The sequence below is a fragment of the Apus apus genome, chromosome 3 (genome assembly GCF_020740795.1).
Source record: "Apus apus isolate bApuApu2 chromosome 3, bApuApu2.pri.cur, whole genome shotgun sequence".
In the NCBI taxonomy this organism is placed as follows: Eukaryota; Metazoa; Chordata; class Aves; order Apodiformes; family Apodidae; genus Apus; species Apus apus.
This window is the reverse complement of record NC_067284.1, coordinates 109,821,309-109,848,617: the sequence shown is the minus strand read 5'-3', so window position 1 is coordinate 109,848,617 and position 27,309 is coordinate 109,821,309. Positions and strand designations below refer to the sequence as shown.

Here is a 27,309-nt window from a genome sequence, read left to right as displayed (position 1 = left end):
GAGAGCTGCTGTCACACCACTGCACTCATCCCAATAATTAGGGTTTACCAAAAGCCTGGTTTAGCAACACCAGAGAAAGGAAAACTCGTTGCTTCTCAAAACACTTGCTCTACTACTAACTTAATTTGTTTTAAGGAAAGGTATTTAAAGCTGGAGCAAATTCAAGCTAAATACAGCTCAACCTTTCAAAAGCCCAGCAATTTAACAGTCTGCCTGGACCCTGACCACAGACATTGCAGCATAAATAAGGAGTAAATTATAAAATTCAACATACAATCCCCAAGGGTCAGAATGATCTTTCTAATCAATCCCCTCTTCAACACCATCTTCAAACAGCCCAAAGAGATGATTTATTACTGGTCTCAATCTGAAAGTACCCACAGGGTGCATGAGCTGTAATTAAACACTGACACTTAAGCAAGCAAAAGACCAGTGGGCTTTTCAAGTTTAGCCCTGCTGAGCAAATAAAAGTGCAGTTCCATTTACTGGCTCGAGTTAAGTAAATAAATTGACCTAAGATGACTTTTTCCAGTTGTGACAAACAATGACCTTAACACGTGGCTGCAGTAATTAGTGACAAATTAACTACCTCAGTAAAATCAGAAGAGGCATGCCCCTTTTCCCAAAGCTGGAACTAGCCTCAAGGTGGCACTGAAGCTGAGCTCGGATTCAGATACAATGGGAACCCGAAGGGCCTGGAGGAACACTGTCCAACAACATTTGACCTGAAATGCAGACTGCATGCAAACAGGTTTACAAACTTTGCAGCATTAGAAAGGTTGCTCTGTTACACTCAGATGGAAGGTATTCAAGAAAAACACTTCTAACTACAGTGCTCGGAGCAAAAACCATGGAAAGACTTGATTACATCAGAAGATACCAGGAAAGTTTATATGTAACTGCAATGGCATTTCATAGAATCCTAGAATCGTTGTGGTTGGAAAAGACCTTCAAGATCATCAAGTCCAACCCTTAACCCAGCATTGCCAAGCCCACCACTAAACCATCTCCCCAGGCATCACATCTACATGTCTTTTAATACCTCCCAGGATGGTGACTCCACAAAAAAAAAAATCTGGTTTATAGTGCAGAATATATTAGAAGTTATAAACTAAGTCATCAGCATCACCCTGCTCACAAGATACAAATGGGACATCTGACCTATGGGCCAGGGAGGGGAAATACTGTTGGTTTTATAAATTTGACCCAATCATATCCACCCACAGATATGTTAAAAATATATTCACATATTATTATTAGCCTAAACAAAAGCACTGACAGTGAAGTCAGAGAAGGTGATAGTGCTCCCAGGAGACAACTCAGAGATTTTAAGGGCATCTTCACTGTGGGACCAGAGGTGAAAAAGCACCACATGCCCAAAACTGCTTTCACCCCCCACCCTAAAATGAGACTTAACTTTGGGGAGGGGCATTACCCCATAAACCATGTCCCAATAACACCTGAAGCCAGGCAGGCTGACCACAGGGCATCACAACACTTCTCAGACAGGCAGACCCAGAGCCAGTCAAGGCCTTTGTGAAGGACCAGAGGTCAAGCACCCACTGGCTCTGGGAGCTGCAGGCAGCAGGTTGGAAGCGTGCCTGGAGCCAGCAGTGCCAAGCCTCATGGTGCAGGCAAGGATCTAACACAAACACATTTTACAGGGCAGCCCAACAGCCTTGTTAACAGCCTGCCAAGTCTCTGCTGGTTTGGCATCTTCTTCTCTTTTGATTCACCAGCTGTGAAGGAGATGTCTGTGCTGGATAGGGAAAACAGGAAAACTGCCTGGTTCTGGGAAGGCAACATAGAACTTGAGGTAAATTGATGTTCTGCTCAATAACCGGTTTTGGTGTCAACCTTGACACAAGAAAATTGAATTTTACCTGCTTGGCCAAGGAGCTCTGACATCTCTCTATGCTTGGCCATGCAACCAATGCTGTAAATCCATGGAATTAAAGCAGACTATCCCATATAATTGTGACAACTTGTGAAGAAAAACACTTGGGGTTTTTGAGTCTGACCACTTTGGCAGGCAGTGCAAAACAGCTTCAAAACAAGCTCCTGCACATCAAGGGGTCTATCTGACCCACTCCACACTGACAGTCTTAAGCTGTTGCTACATTGATAATTTGAAAAACTGGCAAAATTCCAACTCTGGTGATTTTATTTTTATTTCTCCCCCCTGTGGCTGCAATTAGAACTGGGCATTTCAAGAAATACCAGTTCACAACCTGTAGAGAACTGCTACAGTTTTCACCTCTCAAAAAACATTTTTTCATTAAATCCTCCTGGTCAGTTTAATTCTGGGGTATTAAAAATAAAGCTTCAGTGCTCATGCTCATCCTGTACCATTAACTGCTTCCCAATTATTTTAAAATAGGTAAATAATCATAAAACACAGGGAAAACACTCTGCTGTATATCAGCTTCTGAAAATAAGCACCTTACTTCAAACACCCTTTTATAAATGACTTAGACAGTTTTCTCAGCAAACTGCAGATGAAACAGATTCCTCTCCCAGTGCTATTGCCTGGGCAAGACTCCTGCTGAATTTCCTGGCATTCTGGAGGAGGTGCATATGAAACAGGAAGCCTTATCCAAGACTGTCTATAAATCCACAGTTGTAAATTTCTATGGTTTCATACGCACAAATGTGCATAGGTGAGAGAAGGGTAAGGTGTAGGTTGAGGCAAGTTTGCTCTAATGTTCAGGTGCTATTAAAAAAATCCCAATACTTGGTTAATAAAATTTCACTGTTAACAGGAAATCAACAAACAAACAAACAAACAAACACACACCAGCTGAAATAAGTGTGATCCCAAAACGTGGTGGGAAATTGAGGTATTTTTAAATACATGGCAGCAAATTCAGGTGCAAAGCAGTTGTTTTCTCCACTCTGCAAACTGCACAATGTGATTCCCTTCCTTCAGAGGTGACACAAGGGATCACAGGGACCAAGGGCAAACACTGACCAACACCTTCAGCTGATGCTACACACCCTGTGTCAGTCTTTGAACTATCCTTTAAAATACAGTAGCTGATTCATAAATCAGGTGTACGATACCACCAGAATGAAAGAAAGCCCTGAAGCATGACAGGCACATAACTCTGATGCCACCTTGGAAAAGGCCCTGTAGGGATTTGGAGAAGATGCTACTGATGCTGAAAAAGGTCTAACAGACACAGCTCCATAATACATGAGACTTATTAAGCGGAGGGAAAAGGAAGAAAAGAAAAACCCTCAAAGCACTTCAAGGAGAGAAAAAAGCTGCAGAACAGAACATGCTGCTTGACACTAAGATGCAGACTTTGGGGTAATGGTCTTTTTACATTTATGTTACAGCAGCACATAGCCCCAAATTTATCTCTGTTTGATGAAAGCTCTCCAACACACAAATGCTCTGTGTGAAGAGTAGGGATAGTCTCTTGTAACAGGACTAGAGTCTATAAGGAAAGAAGACAGGAGAGGAAAATGAGGATGCAACAGAGTCCTGGGGACAAGAACTGTCTCATGTCCCAGGGCAGAGCTCTGCCCTCAAGATCACCCCCTCCACTTTCCCAGCTTGCCCCTGGGACATCTGGCTGTGTTTTTTTCCATACTATGTAACATATCCCAGTTCATCTTCCAGAGTACTGGTCTTCCATTTCAATAAAGGGGTGCTGATGACATAAAAAAAGTATTACTTTGATTAAATCTTCTATATTTCAAATGTATGTGAAGCCACAGGGGGATGAGTGATTTCTGACTGGAGTAACACCAGTTTATTTTAAAGGCCTTTTATCTACTCCTTTTGATAGAGGAGGAGAAATTCCATTTATTAGAAACAATGACAACATTTCACCTTTATTTGAATTTGAAAGCATTGATTAGTCCTCACAAAAGACAATAACATTTTTATCAAAGCTTTCATGAGAAAGGGTTTCTTGGACCAAGGACTGAGTTTTCCTAATGAAACCAGATACACTACCTCACATGGATGAACTCTCTTCTTGGTTAGCACATTGAGCAGGACACTGGAGAGCTCCATCCACTTGATTCAACTCAGAAGCACATTCAAAGCTTGATTTTTCCATAACTAAGGAGGGAAACAAATTATCTGTAGAGTCTTTCTTGTTTATCTCTATCATGATCTTGCAGGACTGGAAAAAAAATGAAAGTTCTGTCCTGACCAACCAAAAAAGGATTTCATACAATTCCTCTGACACAAAAGTGCTGAGATGGAGAGAACAGTTGTAATGCACAAGTAGTGACTTTGTCCATCAGTCTGGAGGACAGATGGAAATGTTGAATACAGTGCCACCTAATAGAATCACTTTTGATCAAAGACAGCCAAGACCAACTAGGTAACACACTATGTTTGCACATCACATGTACATGCTGTACAGTTCCTTATTGCACTGACATGAAGAAAAAAAAAGAAATGGAAGCACTGAAATGGCCAAACTTTCCTCACAGCAGTTTTTGCAAAGGTAAGAAACAACCCTCATGCATCAGCGTGTTTCCTCCAAGGGTTGCTGCAACACTGATGGTTTCTTGCTCCCAAGAGCAGGGCCAGAGCCTTTTCTCTTCTGGTTTTCATGATGCTCCAAGGCAGTGCTGTCCATCCTCTGAGCTTCTCAGCCACTTCAGCTCATGTCAAACCAGGATTTCTGTGGAAGAAGTGCTCCTTTTCCTCTCACTGGTCAGATCCCCTGAAGACAACTGTCCACTGCTAGGACTAGGAAAAAACAAATCAACACATCAGATTAGATATATCATCCATGTAGGTGGAGGTTCTGTTTCAACAGGAAGAGGGGAGATTTAGATTAGCTATTAGGAAGAAATTCTTCACTATGAGGGTGGTGAGACACTGGCCCAGGTTGCCCAGAGAAGCTGTGGCTGCCCCATCCCTGGAAGTGTTTAAGACCAGGCTGGATGGGGCTTGGAACAACCTGGTCTAGTTGGGGGGTGGAAGGGTTGGAACAAGATGATCTTTAAGGTCCCTTCCAACACAAACCATTCTAAGATTCTATGATTGCAAACAGAAGGTTCTTCAGAGTTCTGTGAGAAATGCAACAAGATTGTAAGCTTAAAATTTGACCCAGAAGAAAGCCTCTTCTGACTCTGGAGAAAATAGGACGCTGAAACTAGAATCTGCATAACCCGTTTGGATGTTTTACACACCCGCCATTAAAATCCTAGTTACATATTTCCATTCTGAATCTCCCTCAAACAAGAATTTTTCTTTTATTTTTAACAATAATTTCAGGTGTGACAAACTTCTCCAGCTCTCACGAGTCGAGTTTCACATTTACACCCAAGGTTACAAGCCAAGTAGATGACTAACATTTCCCCCCTCACTGTTACGCAACGGCAAACACCTACATGTGGTCTTTTCCACCCAGATGAGTGACAACATTGACCCAAGTTCTTAGGCACATGCAGCCGTGGTTTCCACAACAAATTTGCCCTGTGAGACCACTTAACACTTTTAGTAAGTGTTGCAGAGTTATGGGATTAGTGATATTTCCACCTGTTGTTTCCAGAACATGATGTTGGTTGTGACTTGAGAGAACTTTAACTTTCAGACTTTCAATCCTGACCTAAAGCCAGATGATGCTTCACATGTTCACTCTTATTTGGATCCTGGATCTGTAAAAGCAGGAATTGCAATCTCTGCTTTTTAAATATGGAATAAATCTCAAACACTTCCCTTCTTGTTTTCCTCTTTCAGGTAGAAATAGTTACTTTTAGCAGAGATTTTGGGGTTGGCCTTTTTGTTCCTCGCTTGTTTTTTGGCTTTGTTTTGTTGTCTTGGGTTTTTTTATGTGGGTTTGGAGGTCTTTTGGGGAGTTGTGGTTTTGTGGTTTTTGGTTGTTATTTTGGGGGGTTTTATTTGTTGTTTGGTTTGTTGTGCTTTTTTCAAGAGAAGACCTTCTACAGCACAATTAAACTTAGGACATAAAAGCAAGCTAGATACAACTGAAGACTGAATTAGAAAGGAAGATGCAGAGGAATTAAAATTTGCACTGTCATGCACAGCCTCCCTTGCACCAAATGACCCAAAGCACACTAGGCCATGCTAACAGCAGAAAGCTTCCTTAACCCTTCTCTTTTTGCCTCATAAACCAACTACATTTGTACAAATTGTCACTAAAAGACACTCTGCAGCTTTCAACACTAGAATCAGGACTGATTAATAAATATACTGGAGAAAAGCAGGGAAATAACTTTGGTTTTCCAAAGTCCAAACTGAACTGACACAGTTTCTTTTGGCAACAGCAGGGGCACTGCAGATGATTCTTGTGAGTCACCTAAAGGAGATTCCCTTCTGTACGTACAGCATGAAACCACTACAGCCTTGGTCCCAAAAAAATAAATACATCTAACAAACAGCAGACTAAAGTTTTCCAATACATCCATTCTGCCAATATTTTCCTAGGAAGGTGTTAAAACACAGTTGTTAAACATTTCCTTTTAACTAATTGTCCTGGTAGTTTAAAACACTCTATTTCTTATTAGTACACAACACTGATTAACACCAAACTTACTGGCCGGGCTGTGAGTAGTTTCCATCCTGAGCTGAAATTCAGAGGAGAGCAGAACAATCCCCTGACATCCCAGAGGAGCCCTGCTCTTAAACATATCTGTATTTTAATGAAGGTGGAAAACAGGCCATTACACTGGGATTTTTTATTTAATTCAGCAAGCACTGGTCTTAGAAAAATGTTAAACTAGGTAAGACTTAGTGCATGCTTCCAGCCTCACCATGAACAAATACGGAGGTGTGTAAATTGGTATAAATTTTAAATTAAGCCATTAAGGGGGGAAAAGATAAAAAAATCTTTACTTTTGCTAGAGTACACTTCCTCCTTGATGAAAGGCAGTTCATCCTTAAGGCTTCTCTTGTCTGTAGATTAAAAAAAATATATATTAAAAGGAACAATTTTCTGAAGTGTAGAAAATGTTCATATAATCCAGAATAAACGCTGAAGTGATTACCTTTCTGTCCAGAAGTGTCCCAAACAAAAGGATGAAGAATCCCTAAAAGATTGCAAAAAATGTTAATAAAACCATCATAACCACGTGATGTTTCTTAAATGCTTCTAGGTGTCTTTTCCTTAAGGACAGCTAAAATAGTTTTGTCAGTGTAATAGATCTCAATCCATGACTCAGGTAACAGCAATGTGCAAAAGGAGTTTATCCACCCAGGTCATGTGGGCTCTCCAAGAATGTCAAGAATGGATATATAATCCATGTTTATTATCATTATGAACTGGACTGATGGGTAACATACCAGGACTTTCTCACCCCACTCAGTAGGAGTGTTAGCCAGGAAGAGCCAAGGCAGAGCAGGTATGCCAGGTAACACTGGATGTTCATACTGATGAGTTCAACAAAACCATCTTCAATAGCAAGTGAGAATTTTATGTGTTAAGTAATAAGGATGAGATATTTTGCAATTACTGGACATTAACCAGTCTACTTTGTTTAACATAAATTCACCAGTTCTTCATCACACTTTACACCAGCTGGTTTGTTCCATCACCCATTTGCATCTACTCTGTCAGTGCACGTTGTCTACTGCATGCACCATCCAAAATAGTCAAGCTGAAAGGAAAGCTTAGATCCTGTTTTGCATGCACAGCTCAAGCTGCCAGCCCCCCTTTGGTCTGCTACTTTCTCCCAAGCTCAGACAGGTCTGAGCCCATGCCCAAGCCCATTCCCAGTCATGCTGAGCTTACCTGGAAGGCGTTCAGTAGCGCAAACGTAACATGGAATGCCAGAGAGTGACTATCCAAAATGGTTGCTAATCCAAACCCCCAGGTGAGACCCAGAAGAGGTGTCAGAAGGGCAACATTTTTGCTAATTCGGATCATGTTGCTCAAATCTTGTGACTTGCAGCCTTCTCCGATAGAAGATCTCCCAGTCTTCACCACGACCACTAACACCACCACCACGTTCACAACAACAATGCTCAGAGCAGGAACAACAAAGGCCAAAAGGGCTTTTGTCTCATACCAGTTGAGCCAGCAGGCTCCACTCCTTAAATACCCATTTTTAGGTTCAGTAATAGCAACAGTGAGGATAGATATGACCAAGGGACATCCATATCCAATAGAGAATGCTGTAGCTATGAATACAGATCTTGTTATCTTAAAAAAAACAAGTAATAATCCATAGAGAATTAAGAGGCCCAGTGTAAACATCCAAAAAAACAAGGCAAGATAGAAAAAGTGAAGGAAAAAAGTGGCTGCTACACACAACTGGTAGTTTAGGGCTGTATTGTGCACAAGAGCCACCAAGATGAACAAAATATCAGCAACGAGAAGCGACGTAGCAATGTTGACCAAACAAAAATGGCGCATGTAGGTTATTTCAGTTTTTGTTACGTGGTGCCAGACAACAGCCTCAATGATCAGGCAGAGAACCAAGCTGAAAATGGAAAGGCCTAACCCTACCCGTGTAATGTCAGCCAGCACTGCACTGCGCAGCACAGTGGGGGACATCAAAATGGAGAAGGATTTGAACGTCCGACGGTGGTGTTTGCAGATGCAGACAACGCTGTTGATGTTGTCCAGTTTCACTCTGCATGCCTGGTTATCCCATCTCCTTTCAGTGGAGTGCCACCCAACACACTCAGCCTTAATGTTCTCCAGTTTATTCACCTTTTCAAAGGTAAGTAAAATATGCTGGAGCTCTTCTGGCAGGGACACTGACAACACCATTCCATTCACCAAACCAGGGTCCAACCGGCTGGTTTCTATAATGGCTCCAAGTGTTGGAAATGCAATGCTGATGGCTTTGGAAGTCTTGGGTAACTTCAAAAGCTCTTCCTCTGGAATGACCACATGCCCAGTGATATTACCTGTGTCATTGAACGCCATAGAAAAATCAAAGCTCTTCCCTGAAGTATTTTTGTGTATGCTAGAGCCTTTTGTAGAGATGAAGTGTTCCTGTATGCTTTCAGATCCATTCCTCAGAAGAAGTTTCCCAGCAAAGAAATTCACAGAGTCCAGTAATATCAAACCAGCGTTTCTGTCCCTTACAAATGCCCAGTTGGAAATAATGGAGCTGTTCAGAATATGGTTTGCTATCCTGCTGTAAGCCTGAAAACAAACAAACAAACAAAAAACAAACAAACAAACAAACTATTACTCCACTGGCAGAGCCTCCAGAAAGGTTCATTTATTTCAAGAGGGATTTCTATAAAAGGAACATTCTTCTTTGACAACAACAGGTTCACACAATCCACCCCAGCCATACCCAAACATCTCATTGGTATGGTCACTACCAGAATTGTCCTGTCTCCTTTGTATTATAGTTCAAAAGGTACTGGGAGAAGCAAGTATAAAGTAAAAATCAGGACACCTAAGTTCTATTCTAGGTCCTGACCCACTATGCAGGAAGTCTGGTTACATCACCCTCCCTTCATTCCTTCCCCACCTTGATGACTTCTGGCTTCATCAGGGAAAGATTTCAGTTTCCATTGTGCAACACATGACAACAGAGCTGTGAGTCAGCATCTCCAAGGCTGCCTTCCCTATGATGTCATACTTTAAGAACTAATTCTTCCTTGGACTGCTCTTCTATGTCTATAACAGCAGTTCCTGAAAACTTTTGATTTAAAAGGAAGTCACAGTTTGAACAGGTCAAACATGTTCATACATGAACAGTTTCTCCAACAACAAAATATGGCCCTCTCTGGAAACTCTTTCCAAGTGATCTCCATGGCACTTGCAGGCACCACTTCACTGGATAGTGGCTAGAAGGACAAAACACTGTATGGATGCTCTGGCAAGCTCAGAAACACCTCTTGAAGTCCCTAAAAGTAAATACCTGCATTTTTCCTCTATTGACATTATCTGATAACAGCCTGGAAATCTTCTTTAGCAATTCCACTATATCAGCAATGTTTCCTGGAATAGCTGGTGAAGACAGGATATCTGGGATGATGCATGAAAAATCAGTTTGGCAGTTACTGCTCCCACGGTCATGAGCACCGAAGTATTTTGCTCCATCTCCAGGCTTCCCATGTGCTGGCTTTCCTTCCCCTATGTAAGGAAGCTGTCCTTCAGCAACATCAAAATGTCCTCCAGAGCCATTAATGAATTGATGTTCAGAAATCCTCTGGAGGGAGGAAAAGAAATTTGGGAAAATTAATGAACAAAATGCAAATAAAGCTAAAGATACAAGGTACGGAGCTGACATGTGCAATGAATGTGTAGGACAGCCTGAAGCCCAGGACCAAAGCTCACCAGAGAAAATGTTTTCCTTGTACAAGACACATGAAGGAAGGTGCAAGAACTAAATGCAGTGTCTTATTCTTGAAGTGACTTGAAAAAAGTACTTTATTTTGTAGTTGGGGAGAATTTACCATGAATGATCTTTGTGTTTGTGTTGCACTTCTCTCATGCTCATTGTCTTGGTTTAGATCCACACAAAGAACCTGGGCCAAGTGGACAAGGCAGCTTCATTTCTGATTTATATTTCCACACAGGAATTTCCCAAATTCTTTTCCCATCATTTATTTGATTTAAGTAATCTGTGGTTTAGGATCAGATCTCCCTCCCTTTGCTCAAGATTTAAAAGGTATGGAAGAAAGGGGTGTCTTTGCAAGAAATTATGAGTACATGACAATGTAACAGTTACCTCACCTGAAAAAGGGACTTAACATCCAGGCTTGCACAGGCATCTGTGAACATTTGCCACTTTCTGTCTTCACAGACAAAGCTTGTCTCCCCATGGAAGGAGGGAGAACAAGGCCGAGTACAAATATCTCCATCATCTTTGCAGGGAATGAGATTTGTACATCCATCTGGAAAACAAATCAAGCAGATATTGTTGTATGGTGCACACCTTATAACATTCCAGGGTCCATGAGGTGAGTATCAGGGGTGTGAAGTATTGATAACTGACACATAGTTATTCACTGTACCTTGCTGATGACCAGGCTTTGACTCCTTACTGAGAACCTGGGGGGAAAAAAAAAAGAGAGAGGAATGTAGATTGAATATTAAAATAAAGAAGTAAAAAGATGACTTATTGACACAAACTAGAAAGGTGATTTCAAGAGCCAAATAATCCTTTTGAGGTCCGAAAGTCTTTTCAAGGTTCAGAATGCAGAGCTCATATGGACTGACAGAACTCTCCACTAACAGTCTGTGTCTCTGTATTACACCTTCAGCTGCAGCCTTCTGCTGCAGTGACATGAGCTAGTGGACAGGATCACACAAGCCTCCAGCAGTTACTCCTCAGTCAAAAGGTCTGGTTTAGGCTTAAGCTTTCCAGCATTTCTCATGTTGATAAGAATATGTGACTTGTTGACATTATGTGAGCTACATGACTTTTGCCATAGGTAAAGCTACAGTTGTATAAATACCAATAGCAGCTTTGTTCCACTCCTGACTGGGAAGCAACCCTGAGGTAGGTGTACCAGGCTCCTGCAGGCAGGACCACCTGCTGGGACTGCTCATGTTTTACAGCCAGGCACAACCCAAAACAGCTTCCACCACTGCCTAGACAAATGGTTTACCATATACAACCAGCCAAACCCCATCAATCTGGAAGCAAAGCTTGGCTACGCGATGCCCTGGGAACTGCACTGTTATCACTGGGTAGAACAGTCTGAACAGCAGATTTCTGACACTCCAACAGTTGTGCTGGAGGTTGCTTGGCCCACTGAACATACTGAATACTTCCAAGTATTTTCTCCTGTAGTGAAAGGACGAGGGGCAATGTCTTTAAACTGAAAGAGGGTAAAGTTAGATCAGATAAACCATAAATTTTTCATGATGATGGTGGCAAGACACTGGAACAGGTTTCCTAGAGAAGCTGTGGCTGCTCCCTCCCTAGAAATGTTCAAGGTCAAGTGTGATGGGATTTTGAGCAACCTGGTCTAGTGATAAAACTTACCCTGAGAGGGTTGCGTGGTGCGGCTGGGAAGAAGTGCAGAGCCCAAAGGAGCAGGCAGTGGGCTACCCTCACATCCATCACCTCACATTTACTGCTTTCCTCCTGAAAGATGATGTTAAAGAACTTTAGACATCTCTGTTTTCACTTCCAAACACAGCTGTTGCTAGTAAGAAAGCAACTAAACCCATCTCAAAGACTGGTCTTACTGGCTTGTAAGGGGAATTTCAGATAATTATTAACATTTTTAATTGAGAATGATTTGTGAACCTTTTCTTTAAAATAAAAAATAAAGACTTGTCTAACACTGGAAGTTACTGCATTAATAATTTCCAGTAAACTGTGAGGTGGAGAGGTTATTGAAGCAGTTCAGCCTGTGGGTCCCTTCTGAAGTGATTTAAGGCAGCCTCATCTTCACCAGGTTCAACACAGCTACCCTCCTCAGGCAGGTCCTGATAAAACCTGACATCTGAGGTGGGAAACTAAGGCCCTTGGGGCTTGGCTATCTAAATTGGAGAAACCAGGACCAGATTGAAGTAAAGTGATATTCACTTCACAGAAGGACTCAGGCCTCTGCTCTCTCCATGAAGTTTCCCATGGTCCTTGGAGAAAGGTCAATATCCAGGGATGCAACTTTTTACAAGCTTATTTGCTGGAGGAAAACAATCCAATAAAGGGAATGAAGGAAAAAGAATGTGTTACATCAAATCCGATGTAAATCTGTACATGTTCAAGGGAAAAACAACAGCTGCTGCAGATTCAACAGAACTTTTTATCCAAGAAACTTCATGCTTTCACCGTCTGCCAGGCACACAGCAGCATGCAATCTGTGTCATTTGTCCACTTTGCTGTGTTTTTAGATCCAAAGGTTTATTACTTAATTATTAAAAAAACATCAAAGGAAGAGCTAGATTTATGCACTAAACTTCTGAGTTAGCTCTAAATGCGAATCCTGTGCCAGCCACTTTGTCCTGGTTTCAGCCAGGATGAAGCCAATTTTCCTTCTACTGATTTTTTTTTTCCTTCAGCAAGCTTTCTTTTAACTAGTACCAGAGTGTTCTAACTAAGACTGATAACAGTGGAATGTTTTTTTAACTGCTGGGTCTTCAGAGTCACACCTTCACTCTGCCAGCTCAGACACCACAGGGAGATCTATGACCCCCCCGTAAGAGGCTGAGTTAGACAGACAGCAAAATTGGCCAGAGATATTCCATTCCATATATCTATGTAAGCTCAGAGGAAGGTCAGAGATCACAGAAGACAACTTCCTTCCTTCTTCTTCTTCCCTTCTCTTCCGTCCATGGCCGGTGTCTGGGGAGGACTCCATCCATCCAGCACCACCGACCCAAAGGCTCGAGCTCTCCTGACTCTCATCACTCTTCTCTCTCTCCAGCAGCTCCAGGACTTTTTGGGAGTGTTCCCAGCTCAGGGGAGTGCTGTGGGAGTTGCTGGGGGCGGGGGGAGGCGAGAGGCTTTTGCACATATCTGAACTTATTTGTATATAATTGTATATATTTTCTTATATCATTAGTGTTTAATTAAAGCTGTGTAGTTTAGTTTTCAATCCAGCCAAGTCTCTCTCTTCTCTCTCTCCTTCCCTACCTGGGTGGGAGGGGGAGGGGATCGAGAGTGTAGTTGTCGAACTTGAGTCAAATGGTGACACCCTTGAACTGAACTGATACTAGCAGAAGTATTTTCTGCTTCAAAGCTAGCAAGCATTAGATCTAAGGAAATAAACTGGCTAAGGAGAAATTAACCAAAAGACTCAGATAAATGTTGCTGAAGAATGGGAGGTGGCTGGAAAACACCTACAGGTTTGAGGCAAAGGCTGCATCAAATTCTTTTCCTATTTCTGCAGTCATTAAACGTTCATTGTACATTTGTAGCCCCAGTTCCATTTCACAACTGGGAATCCTTGAGCTCATCATGTTTCGTCATTAAGTAATTCATATTCATTTTGTCTTCAGCCCCTGATGTAACTCCACCTAGGGCTGTTTAAGCGAGGTAGAAATCTGGGACAGCTCCAGGTATCTGAGGCTCCCCAGGATACTGGCCCACGTTACCAGCGAAACACTGATCTCGCTCAGTTGCGTTGCTTGACTCATCATGGAAACCACCCAGTCTCACCACTGTGTGAATGTGCCAAAATGACTACTGTGCAGCAACAGAAACTTAGAGCAAAACCACCAACGCAGCAGCAAATCACTGTCACTTTAGGGAGGAAACATCAATATAGAATCTCATAATTTTTTAGGTTGGAAGAGACCTTAAAGACCATCTAATCCCAACCCTCTGCCATGGGCAGGGACACCTCCCACTAGACCAGGTTGCTCCAAGCCCCATCCAACCTGGCCTTGAACACTTCCAGGGGTGGGGCAGACACAACTTCCCTGGGCAACCTGGGTCTCACCACCCTTCCTTATGTCTAACCTAAAACTCTCCTCTTCCAGTTTAAAGCCATTCCTCCTTGCTCTATCCCTCTGCACCCTTTTAAAAAGGCCCTCCCCAGCTTTCCTCCAGGCCCCCTTCAGGTGCTGGAAGGCAGCTATAAGGTCTCCTCAGAGCCTTCTCTTCTCCAGGCTGAACAGCCCCATCTTTCTAAGGCTGTCTTCATAGCAGAGGTGATCCAGGACACAGACACATGACCAGCCAAGTTATCCAAACCCTTTCATCTGGAAGGGACTTTCTGGTATGAGGACACTTCCATGCCTCAGCTGTCTCCCACCCTCCTTCTCCAGCTCCTTTAATTTGGTCACAGCACTCTAGGGGGAGGAAAAGCCCTCAACAGGGGGGAAAGTGTGATGAGTGAGTGGCTAGACAGTGGTGACAAGAGAGGAAAGAGCCTCTTAAAAGAAACAAAAAACAAAAACAAAAAAGGTAAACTGATCATGTATTTTAAAAATAATCTGTATGTTGGCTAATGTACAGAGCCTTAAATTCAAAGTCCTGTCTCTGCATTTTCTGTTAGTTCAAAATAAAAGTGTTTTGTAAAACCCTGCAAAACCACAGAACTCCCTTCCTCTACCCCAAGCACTTTCTTGCTTTTAATTTCTGGAAGGCTGGCCCCACGGAGTCACAGCTACCTCAGCCCAAGCAGCAACAACTGCAGGAACTACACCAAGTTGGTGGACACAGGGTCTTTGGCCAAAAGGTTCTCCATCACCTGGGGTCACAGCTTTCCCCTTTATGGGGAAAAGTATCATGCACAAGAATTACAAGCACATCTTGTATAAAGTGAAATTGACACCAGACTTGCCATAATTAGCTAGACAAAAGCATTTTCCTGAATGGCTGCAATCTTGCACTGTGTATTTAACATCTTTGAAAAACACTAAATCCTTCTTTACAGAAGGCTACATGATGGCCAGCTGAAAACACAATAAACCCCCATAATGTGATCACTTGCCATTGCTACCTAGCAAGTTACAAAGGCTGAAGCAGGTGACTTAAGAATCTTCATCATGGTCAGCTGGGGATAAAACTTAATGCTCTTAATTATACAGAATGGTATTAGCTGCTTTTTAAGAGAGATCACACTTGGAAAATGTGAATTTAAGTAAAGCAAGCTCTGAGAGAGCAGTGATCTTTACAGTAACTTTAGCTACAAGAAAATTTCAGTTTTTTCTTAAAAGTGACAACACTGATTAGAGACCAATTACAAAACTACAAGCAAAAAGATCAGAGGATAATTAAGATATCTAATTATTTCCAGAGATGTAAGGAGCATATAAATCTGTGGCAATAGTAAAAGTAAATACAGCCCAAGCAGCTAGGCATATTTTAGATTACAAAGGAACTGATTTCACAGACCACTAATAATTTTCAAGCACTTCTGGAAAAAAAATGTTGTTTTGTGATAGTACTTACTGTTCTCAGAAGTCTGGGTTCTACTGTGAGCAAAATTCACACATCCTCAAGCTATCACAGGTGAGTGTCTAACCATTCCTCTGCTGCCATCATGTCCCAGTCTCACTTTTACAGTCCTACCCAGCACTGCTTGGGTGCTCTGATTCACTTAAGAGTTTTCCCATGAAGAAATAACCTTGGGCATCAGCCTGCTTCTTTTCTTGTCTGACTGGATTAACACTGAGGAACCTGCAGATAAAGGTACTGCATTGCAAAATGACAAAACGAGTTACAAACACACCCACAACACTGCCAGATTGCCACCTTTGCCAGGAGTCCACAAAGATGAACCACGCCTGCGTGGTTTGTATCCTTTCTCCTGGTGGAGGAGGCATCTTTTGCTCTTCTGTATTTAACTGATCTTCCACACTTGGAAGACCAAAACATCATAAAATTCTGGTCAAGTTAATGCATTACACTTCTTCAATCAACAATAACACTACTGACAATATCTTGTGCAGCTAAAAAGGTCAATGAGCAAGTAATAATCTGTTCTTTATGGGCTGCACCCAATCTAAGAGGCGAGAACTCTCTGCTGAACCTTGTGCTACATTCACAGTTGGCTCTTAATATTGGCTCACCTCCATCAGCCAGATTTCCAATAGCCAGTCATTTACAGCAAGCAGTTTATCATCACAGAAGAGCAATTCCTAACACTCCTCCTACTCACAGGGCTGTGTTGGAAGAGGTTTGGTCACTGTTTCCCACAGTCCTACAATGTGGAATTTGTCGTGAGCTTATCCAGTTTCCTGACTTCTGTCAGTCCTCAACCACGAGGTAGGTCTCCAGTTTTAGCCTAAAGGCAGGCATTATCTACTGCTCCATTTTGATACAGCCTTGCTTCTCACATTGGTGAGAAGTAGGAATTAAGCCAAGCACTACTAGGCACAGCCAACACAACCTACGTGAGGTTAACTAACTTGCTCTCGATACAGAACCAAGCAGAGATGAAAAGGTAGCACCTTAGAAACCCTTTACATTGGAAGAGCCAAAGACCATTTTATGTCAAGGCATGGACAGGAAAAGGCTTCCTCCCCTTGGCACCTGGAGCTGTGCTTCTACCTGCCCCTGCTCCCCACCTGAAACCTCTGCTATGATGGCAAAACTGAATGTTCCTCAGCTCTCAAACACCTCCACAACCTAAGCAATAGCCCTCTGAGGGACACAAAGTCTGGGATTCCACAACACTCAGATATAGACTTCTCCCAGAACGAAGATGTGTGAATCTGTGCTCCCATGGGCTGCAAAAGATACTCAGACCATGGCTTCCAACAAGTAAGGAGAGTACAACCCTGAACACAGCAGCATCAGTCTCAGCATCAGTCTCGCACTTCACAAGCTGGTCAGGGCTGTTTGCATTCTTCCAGCTGGGAGGTATGTGCCCAGGCAACCACAAGGGAGGGGCTTGTCTTCTCAGCTCTTGCAAAATCCAATTACTCAAGATATATGGCCAGCTGCTTTGACACTGCTCTGAGAAAGCCCACAGTCAGCAGTCAGGAACATCTCAGAGAGCTTTAATACCAGCCAAAAGCACAGAAGCAGTGAAAACCTGGCTTTACCATTTCCTTTGGAAAGAGTTAACATACTGCTGTTAATTTATGACTTTAACGAATACAAGGTATTTATGTAACAGCTCAGATAGCTTGTCACCCAACTCAAAGTCAAACCGTGAAATACATTACAGGTTTTCATCAGAAACTTAATTTTCCTGAAGCAGTATCAATGAAAAATGTGATCTTCATGGAGACTGTTTAAATACATTTTTAAAGTAAGGAGACCTGTAATTAATTTTTGTTGTTAAAACTGTACCTTGCATGCAACCAAGAGTGTTTTAGAGAATGTTAGGAAGATGACTAAAATCTTTGCAGTTTAAAAATGCCCTTCTGTTGTTCTGCTCTTCATTTGCCTTTTCCCTCATCCATACTCCTTTTAAATATGCCATACCCTTGATCTTCACTTCTTCAATGTAAATATAACGTGATTCAAACATGCATTTATCCATGTTACTGAGTAGCAATAGGGAACTTCAACAAAGACTCTGAAGATGCACAAGAGGGTCAGTTTAATATGGACTAACAGGAAACAAAAAAAGTGGGAATAAAGAGATCCTGAGGAGTTAAGATTCCCAGTTATCTGCAAAGATAAGCTTTCCTACCATTTGGATCCTAAGCCACCCTGACAGTCAGGACCCAGAGCATCCCAGTGAGTAAATTAAAATCTGAAAGCTTCAAAAAGGGGACTATATAAATAATAATACCCTTTGCTCCCACCTCCCAAACTCCTTCTACCAGGAATTTAAAGGCATAGAAAAAAACCCAGAACAGAACTGAGCAGACATTTCAACAGGTTTTTAAATTTATTTTATTGGCAGAGTTTGAAGAGCATGCATCATTTTACAGCACTGGTAAACAAGTCAGTGAAGCACACTGCTTTCAGGAACTTTTACTGTGGAATGTCTTGAAAACCATTACCCTCTCCCCCTCCACTCCAGTACATAACACTAGCTGAAGACAAGACAGACACATACCAGGACAACTCCTTATGGCTAAAAATACTCATAGCAGCGACTTTTAAAGAAGGGTTTTATTAAATCAAGTCATTGCACTTGGGTAATTTATTGCTATAGCGAACAAAGGCCATTAAATAATTAACACCTTTCATCTGTGGTTTTAACTGATTGTCTTGTTCTGTTTGTCTGCTACAAGGTTACACACAGACAAATTCTGTAGAGCAATCCATCCCAAGATTTGTTTCGTGCTCTCATCACAGCAAAGAGCTTGTGTAATAAAATTGGCTGTTCCATGAGGCTCAATTCCTGCTTTTCATCAGCTGACTTAGAGGGATGAATTCCAAGCAAGAATTTAGTGTCCAATGACAAGCATTGCTGCTGCACATTATTCCTCAAAATAAAGATCAGGTTCAAGTCTTAATTTGTGATGCATCTGGGCAATTAAATGTTAAAAGCTTATTAGCAATGTGACTAGCAAATATTATCTAATACCTGCATAGTGCATGAATCAGATTTTATGAACAATTTTAATTTTGTATTTTATGATGCATCAAATGTAGAAAATATACTCTCAAGACGTAACACTTCCATGTCACTTGCTCAAGTGACATAGTAAATAACTACTATATTTATTAATATTCCCATGAATAGAAACTTAATTACTTCTCTTACTGGTGACGCTGCCAAACTCTGTAGCATGTTTTTGTCACTTAAATTCTAGTAGACTAAAAGGAGATAAGGTAATTGCTAACAAAAGTAATGCATTTGACTGGCTTTCTAAAGCTGTATTTTTTTTTCCTCTAATCAAATGAATAAAGCAATAAATATAATGGTCTCCCATCACTTTGCATATTATTTGTGTGTTATTCTGGTGCACTCTGTTCAGCTCAGGGGTGAAAGATAATGGCAATCCACAAGATTTGAACTGTTTTCCATAACACATGAAAAACACCATCTTGGACTCCAGTACAATGCTGTCAAAGCAATTGCTCCAATCACTCATTCAAATACAAAGATGTTATTCAATTCAGAGGTACACAATATATTGAGAAAGTTCATGGCATAAATATATAAATATTGAGACCTTTTGAGCGTATCAAAGTTCCAAAGGGATTTATTTGGAGACATATTATAAACAAAACTATATAGTAAAAACAGATCAAGATGCATATTTAGCCACTATAAGGACTGATGGCTCCAGCTTAGATGCACAGAAGCACAGACGGGACTTAATGTTCAGTTTTCATGCTGTAGGCTACAATATTTTAGGCACAATAGGTTGAGTTAAGACTGGATTCTGGCCTTGTTTCTGGAATTTCTTGCCTTTTTGTGGTTTTAAAAGTTATCTTTGTCATAACTTCATGATTCAGTCCTAAATCCCTTTTAATCCAATAGTGCAACTGACAACACATTCTGCTAAACTACTCAGGTAATTCATTCTTACTACAATGCATAGGACTTTCACCTGATTCATTGTATTAACAAATTCCTATCTCATTACTCAACTTATAAACAGCACATTATTCATATTCTCACTGCAGACAGGCACAACAGCATAACCCTGGGTAAGACTGACAAAATTGTACAAATATCATATATTCCCTTTTGAGTGTAGGGGAAAAGTAGTGACTATGATTATGATACAGTTACTCCATCCCTCCCAATAGACTATTTTACAGATTAGTTGTAAAGATAGATCATCCTATTTATAGCATAGATCTCTTTAAAAATTAAGCTACAGGTATTCAATAAAAATCTATTAAGAATTCCCTCTCCTTTCTATACAGATTCAGTAGTATTTTCAAGCAAACCAAAAAATAAGGTCTGCAATTCCAGCACAGTAAGAAATAAGGCCTCTTTTATATTGGCAAAAAAATTACATCATTATTCTTTTTTGTTTTCTTATCTCTCTGAATAAAAGACTATATTCCTTTTTTTTTTTTACTATATTTTTCTCTTTAAAACTGCAGAACACCAGCATCCATTATTATAAAATAAGAGTCAGTTCTCCTTGCATTCAGCTTTGAATTCCTGGTGAGTTTAAAACATTGAGTCCATAGCTGTCTCATGTAGACATCACTGCTTTCTTCAACTTTTCTATTTCAAGCTGGAAAATTGACATTTTGGGGGGAAAAAAAAAAATCAGTATTAAAGCAGCAATAATCTAAAGTCTTTACAGCTTTTGGTAAAATTACAACCTTTACTATTTCAAAAGACACTTCAGTAAGTAAAATCGTAACACAAAAGCATCTGATAGCTCAGTACTTACAGCTGATTTTATACAACTATATTGCTACACAAACAAGAATTTACCTATAGTTCTGGTACATCTTACTGGATAAACTCAATCTGAATAAAGCAGTCCAAGCTGCATTGTGGAATCATTTGACATGTCCCCACGTAATGCTGCATCATCACCTCAGACTAACTTCCTAAAGCAGCCTTTATTGACTTTATACAAAATACTGTGCCATGATTCATTTGTATTTCTTCAAATGGATATAGAGGATACATGAAAGTTACCTCCTCCTCATCTCCAGTGCATATTTAAGGCAACTTCATTGACTGCTCTGGAGACGCATTAAAAAGAGGACTCACCAGAAGTTCTCAAGTTTTAAAAGCAGCTTCACAGTCAATAAGAAGTGCTGTTTCACAAATAAAATGCCCTTTTGTACCAGACTGAAATCATTTTCTACAGTGAGCTCATCCTATTCACTCCTTAATGGCATCATATTGTAAGGGAGGTAGATGTTTTCATCAATAAATTGAGAGGAGTGGCATTTATTCATAAGGAAATTTTTCAGATGCATTCTGCTCTTTCAGGAAATTATCCACTCAAAATTTAAACAGTTAATGAAAAATTTAGGAAAGTTTATTTTTGCTCTGTTTTGCTTTTGATTACATAAGTTTGTCCTTTAGGTCTTACAAAAGCAAAGTATTTTGCTCTCTTGAAATATGGCCAGTTGGACATATTTCTTGCTAGGAGCAGAATCTAGCAACAGTAACTGGATCATATCCCAACACCCACACATATTAAAAATAATTTTCCAGATAAAGAAAGCTGAACTAAGATGAACTGTGAAACATTCCTATACATTCAGCTGTCTCATGAGGCATTCATTCAACCAGACACTAGCACAGCAATACAAAAAAGGCTGAGCAGGTTCATTAAGACTTTCCTGTGGCACCAAATTCCAGAACACTGCCTACATTCTTCTCAACTTCCCCTCCCCAGTTGCTAACATTACCTCCAGATTACTTCGCAACAGCTTCTCTTCTTCCAAATCCTTCTTTAGTTTTTCCAGTTCTCTCCTAATAATAAAGATACCAGAAATACAAGTTGGAGATGGAAAAAGAAAAAATCATGTTACTAAGAAAGACAAGCCTTGTTTCAATTTTACAAGAGGAATTCACATAACAGTGAAGTGGCACCCAAATCTGTTGGGCCACAAGATTCCACCAACTCTCAACACTTCTTACCTACCACTATGCACCTATGCCTAACTTATCACAATTTAAAGTAGACTACTTGAAAATTATTATTATTATTTTACTCGGAGAGTTGAATTTAAGCTAAAATAAGTTGGCAACTTCTACATAAAGAATGGAAAATTTTTAGACTAGAAAGTTCCTAAAACATGTTTTATTTCATAACTACATTGACGCAAGAGAGCACTAAGAATCATCATCAAGTTGCTGAAGAAATAGTTCACTGATCTCCAGAACTCATCATTTACTAGTTTGTTTTGGAGACCAACTGATCCTGATGCTTTATAACCTCACAAGAGGTCAACCTAAGCTGGTTTGGTAAGTCACCATTTAAATAGTGCAAAAATGAATGTCTGTGCTGTAAAACTAAAACCAGAGAAGGTTGATTTCCCACAGGTTGGTCTTTACTGTGCTTACTCCAACACCAGTTATGTTTTATTTCTACATCATTCTTCAATAACATAATCACAGAATTGTCATGGTTGGAAAGGACCTCTAAGATCACCAAGTCTAACCATCAACACAAACCCCCTCCCCCCCACAACCTCAGCCACTACAGGGTGTCCTGAAGTACCCAATCTACATGGCTTTTGAATACCTCCAAGGATGGTGACTCATCCACCTCCCTGGGCAGGCTGTTCCAGTGCCTGACCACTCTTTCAGTATAGAAATTCTTCCTGATATCCAATCTAAGCCACAACTTCAGGCCATTTCCTCTAGTCCTGCCATTATCCACTTGGGATATCCACGCACCTCCCTGCAACCTCCTTTGAGGTCATTGTAGAGAGTGATGAGGTCTCCCCTCAGCCTCCTTTTCTTCAGACTGATCAACTGCTTCTCATATGACTTGTTCTCTAGACTTTTCACCAGCTTGGTTGCTCTCCTAAAAACAACCTCCTCACAAGTGAACAGACAATGGGGCCACCACAATCACCAATCTGAAAAGCTCAGGAATAACTTTCCCTACTACCAGTCATGTCAACACTGCAATCACTTGTGCACAGTGGTATTAAAAACAGTGAAAAGTACTGGCATTAAAAACATTTGGAAGTGTCTATATATGCCTATGCAGACTGAGAAGGAAAATATTTACCCATGTTCTTTCTTCAGTGCATCTACTAAGGCCATCAAATCATTAATCTGAGTCCTGAGTTCTTCCACAGAATTTTTTTCATCATCCATTTCTCCTTTAAGTTGGACATCTCCAGGAAGGAAGTTGAGTATAACAGAACTTGGTCTCTGAGATGAAGATGGAATTGGTGTACTGATTGCAGATGGCTGAAAAAACACATCAGTAGAAAGCTAAGAAATTAAATCATTCTGATCACTTAGTACTCACAGGGTGTACTGTTAAGGGAGCTACATGGGCTCAAATTTCCTATATTTTCTACCCAAAGGTAAAAAACACCTAGTTCAAATGGACTACTGTAGCATATGAGATATTTTATACAATTTCCCTGAGGTTCCTATAGTCACTAAAAAAGTGCTCTAGACTTTAAAAAAAGAAAAAAAAGTAGTGATTTACTGGAGTACATTGCTCCATCATAAACAATCTTTCGTGCATCTTTCTGATCTGCTCAGTTGCTCTGTCTGCCAGGAGACTAAAGGCTGAGAGGACATCATGCTTATTTGGGAATGATTCCATAGTTTCATGCTAACTGATAGAATATTTCTCACCAGAACTGAAGATGGTGATACTAAAGTATAAATTAATATTATGCTAAGATTTCTAATATGAACTTTACATTAAATGACATGGCTCAGTTGCCCTTACATACAATCATTTGCACTTAGATGGTTGCATCTATCTAAACTGGAAATTTGAGCAAGATGAACTGAACATCTAGCTGCCTGGTACTTCTCTAGCTCCTTGGTATCATACCTTTTTTGTTTCAACTGGCTTTGGTTTGGCACTTTCTTCTTCTTTCTGTACCTTCAAATTTTTTTCTGGACTCACATTTTGACTTGCCTGGCAAACGATTCACAAAAAATGAAACAGTTTTCAGAATAAAAAAATAAAGAAGTAGTAAAGAAAATTTAAAAAGAACTGTCACGTGTTTCTAGAAGATGTGATAGTATAAAGAAAACAAAGAAAACAGAAACTTGAATTGTTAGGCTACCATAGTTTTCTTTCTCTACCATTCAGAACTTTCCTTCCCTGTAATACTCATTCATCTGAATTTAAATCAAACAGGAATCTTGGGCAGGATCCCTAAGCATCTCTGCAGTACTTAATAAGCCCTTGATGCTTCTGGGATTTTGTAGGTGCTTCTGTAAAACACAAACAGCAACTGGCATGACTGAACTATACAACATCTGATGATGCAAACTTAATCCAAGGACTTTGCAGCACCTGGTTCTCATGGTCTGACAACCTCACATCTTAGCATGAGATCTCAAATCCAGTGTTACCACAACATTAAATCAGTTTGTTGTGGCCAAAGACTATCTATTGTTAGGCACCAAAGACACTTTTAGAGTTGTGTGTATACACACCACCTATTTCATACTCAGTGATGCCAGAAGAGCTGAGTACTCACTGCAGCAATACCCCAATACCCCACAGAGGAGAAAAGACCCCTCCAGCTGCAACACAGCCACCCTGTCTTCTTATGCTGGCAATGCACGTAGACAAGGTCTATAGGAACCAAACTTCTGCGGCATTTTACGTTTCACTCTCAGGTAAATGGTCCATAGGACTGTTTCCCAGTTCAACCCTGTTTCCTGGGAGTTAGTTTCTAGTTCACTAATAAGAAAACCCCAATATACTCACAGGATTACTGCTATTGAAACGTGAAGGTAGCCTCCTACCAGGCATCTTGGGACGGTTTGCAGTAGGGTGTGATAAGTTATCTGAGGTAGCTGTTACATCATCAAAGCTTAACAGATCTAGGAAAAGATGAAAACAAAGGACACCATCAAGGCCAGAAGGATTTGCTATGTTCCTTTTTTTTTTTTTTAAGTACTTTTTTCCCTTAAGAAAAATAATGTTTAAAAAATATCAGAATTCTTACTGTTTCAAAGGTTTTCAGCACATACAGCGCGACCCATCTGAAACAACTACATGACCTTGGCACACCAGAGAAATCATATTTACCCCCTTGAAAAAAATTAAACTAGCATTTAAATTTGACTTCTCAACAGAAGTGCTCCACAAAACAGACCTAACAAGTATCTGGAGAAAAATACGACTGTTTTGTTGAGAGATGCCATACCTAACTATTTAAGAGAGCGTATTTTCTTGTCACTAAACTTGCAGGAAAAGCATGAAAATACAAGTTTATTATAACAAAAAGCAAATGGAAAACTACATGTCAAAGGGTTCATGAAAGTAAAAGACATTAACTACAAATATTTCTGTGCAGGGCAGTTTTTTTCCATCAGTAGGACTTTGTCTAAAGAAAACACATGGCTTCATAAAGTCTGTAATCAAACATATCAAAACTCTATTCACATATTTTATTAAATCATACGATCTCTTCAGTAATTAGTCTCTTTGTGCTCAAAGCTCTAGGTAAACTCTTAGTTCAATAGAAACTCAATATCCTACGAGAACAGGTAAGCTTAGGAAAAAACCCTATTAACAGGAAGAACTTAAATATATCTAATATAATTACATAAGTAGGTCCACCCCATTAATAACTGCATTTCCTAATAATTAAAAAAAAAATACTACTACTTACCTGCCAACAGACACACAGTGAGATAGGTTTTTGATTTAAGCATTGACACTATATTGACATATAGATATGATATATTATTTTACAAAACAAATTAGTTACTTATTCTAGAGATGCTAAATGTTTAACAAAAATATCACACAGCATTTACTATGAGCACTAAAAGTAACATTCAAGGCTTGGGCTTTTTTGTGTGTGTGTTTCTGTTTATTTATTTCTTTTGGGGTAGAGGGTGGTAATAACATTTTGATTTATCAAAGAGAAACTATGACATTTGCTTTCTTCTCACTCATTTTGAAGTTACAGCAAGAGGCCAGATAAGAAAACTGCCTAAGAACACTGGGCCAACACTGTTATGCCACAGATGACAAAGTCATCTGATTACTCCAAGCTTTACTCATGCCTAGTCAAAACTAAGTTAATTCCTAGATGTCTAAGTTTTCCACTGAATGTTTTAATTAATTTTAATGTCTTCTACTCTACGTTACTATCCTTGGAGTCCTTGAACTATTCACATCTTTTGGACATCCCTGACGTTACCCACTTCATCATCTGCTCCCTTACTGAAATGCAAGCATAACACTGTCTGTTACCAATCAGGTTTGCTGCTTTTTAATGTTACTAAAGAGAATGTAGAGGTAGTGTGTTTTGTAAACATGTAATCATATTTGCAATTAAAAAAGAAAAAAGCAGGGAAGGAAAACAAAGTAGGAAGGAACAGAAGTGATGAAGGGCAAGCAGCTGACGGGGAAAGAGGATGAGGGAGAAATAAGTAATTATGAAGGTATTTCTGTTGTAGTCTGTGCCAATCAAATATTTAAATTATTAGAAGTCAAGCAACCGTGACCAAGGGGTCTATCTTCACTTTCTTTACTCAGTTGTCAGTAATCACAGAGCACTAACCCATGCCAAACTGTGAATCAGGATTTACGTTTCAGAGATAACAAGAAGGCAGGAAAAAATATCCCCATCTTGGTAATTTTTGCCTTTAAAGGATCCTCCTTTTGTCATTCTGTAGAAATGACTAATCATTTGGCAGTAAATTTAAATAAGAATTGTAAACTGAGTTGTTGTTAGGATCATAATACCAGCCCTGTCTCCCTGAATAAAGCAAACATGTCAGGCATAATAAAAACATTTAAGAAAATATTAAGAAAACTGTGTACTTCTGAAAAAACTACAGTATTTGAAGGCTTGAAGATGAAGACTACTACAGTCTTGAATTGTGTATGATTTAAATATAAATAGTGGGATGACACTAAAGCCAGGAGGTTTTCTGCTATCTCTAAAGGCTTCTAGAGGAAATTACTCCTCCTGAGACAATTGCTCAGCATTAAAATAAAACCAGCACAGTCAGAGGGACTCATGACTCTGCTTGCATTTTTCTCTATACCTTTCCATTTTGTTGCTTTGGTACAGGGAAGAAATTGAAAGACAGGCTGGTGGGGATTAGGGTTTGTCTTTTTGGTGGTGGTGGTGGTTTTGTTCATTCTGTTGTGAGTTCCTTTGTTGGATTTTTTTTTTTCTTTTCAAACAACACTTAATTATCTTAGGAGAAAGCTTGTCCCCACTGAAACCAACAGAGCTACTGATGTAGCTCACTGAAAGTTCACCATCTACACCCATGTCTCACAGACAGCCTGTGACTTTTTAAAGGAAATCCCATTATCATGCCAAAAGAGCAACATCATTCATCTGGGGATAATCTGAGCCAGAAAACTATTCTAAGGCTGAGCAAGAGCACCTTTCTTTCTAGAAAGATGAGCTTAAGCTTAAACAGACACTTAGGACAGACTGTTAGAAATGTCACTTCTGCAAGTTTATCATGCATCC

The 27,309-nt window shown here is 40.1% G+C and overlaps 2 protein-coding genes across 4 annotated transcripts in view; both read right to left on the bottom strand.

The window, feature by feature from the left end:
• Positions 1–5,571: 5,571 nt before the first annotated feature.
• LOC127382922 (adhesion G protein-coupled receptor F4-like) lies at positions 5,572–11,973 on the bottom strand. Its single transcript, XM_051615074.1, has 8 exons — positions 11,896–11,973; positions 10,919–10,955; positions 10,638–10,798; positions 9,820–10,110; positions 7,725–9,089; positions 6,982–7,023; positions 6,830–6,889; positions 5,572–5,631 (listed from the first exon to the last, which is right to left on the bottom strand). The coding sequence occupies exons 1-8, from the start codon at positions 11,971–11,973 to the stop codon at positions 5,572–5,574; spliced, it is 2,094 nt and encodes a 697-aa protein (XP_051471034.1).
• Positions 11,974–18,143: 6,170 nt separating this feature from the next.
• The window catches only part of CD2AP (CD2 associated protein), an 83,000-nt gene continuing 73,834 nt past the window's right edge, over positions 18,144–27,309 (bottom strand). For 2 of the 3 annotated variants that reach the window (XM_051614933.1, XM_051614932.1), the window contains exons 14-18: positions 24,570–24,685; positions 23,679–23,765; positions 22,890–23,074; positions 21,556–21,619; positions 18,144–20,414 (exon numbers count right to left, since the gene is read on the bottom strand). In XM_051614933.1, the coding sequence (XP_051470893.1) occupies positions 20,373–20,414; positions 21,556–21,619; positions 22,890–23,074; positions 23,679–23,765; positions 24,570–24,685 (494 nt within the window). In that variant the 3' untranslated portion in view covers positions 18,144–20,372. The remainder of the gene's footprint in view (positions 20,415–21,555; positions 21,620–22,889; positions 23,075–23,678; positions 23,766–24,569; positions 24,686–27,309) is intronic. The other variant, XM_051614934.1, reaches the window with a different exon arrangement.

Excerpts from the sequence above, each read along its gene's own strand:
- LOC127382922 (XM_051615074.1), bottom strand. The coding sequence starts at position 11,973 with ATGGATGTGAGGGTAGCCCACTGCCTGCTCCTTTGGGCTCTGCACTTC. Across the intron at positions 10,111-10,637 it reads ATGTTAAGTCCCTTTTTCAG|AGGATTTCTGAACATCAATT; the intron begins GTGAGGTAACTG and ends TCCTCCCTCCAG. Across the intron at positions 6,890-6,981 it reads GGACACTTCTGGACAGAAAG|ACAAGAGAAGCCTTAAGGAT; the intron begins GTAATCACTTCA and ends TTTAATCTACAG.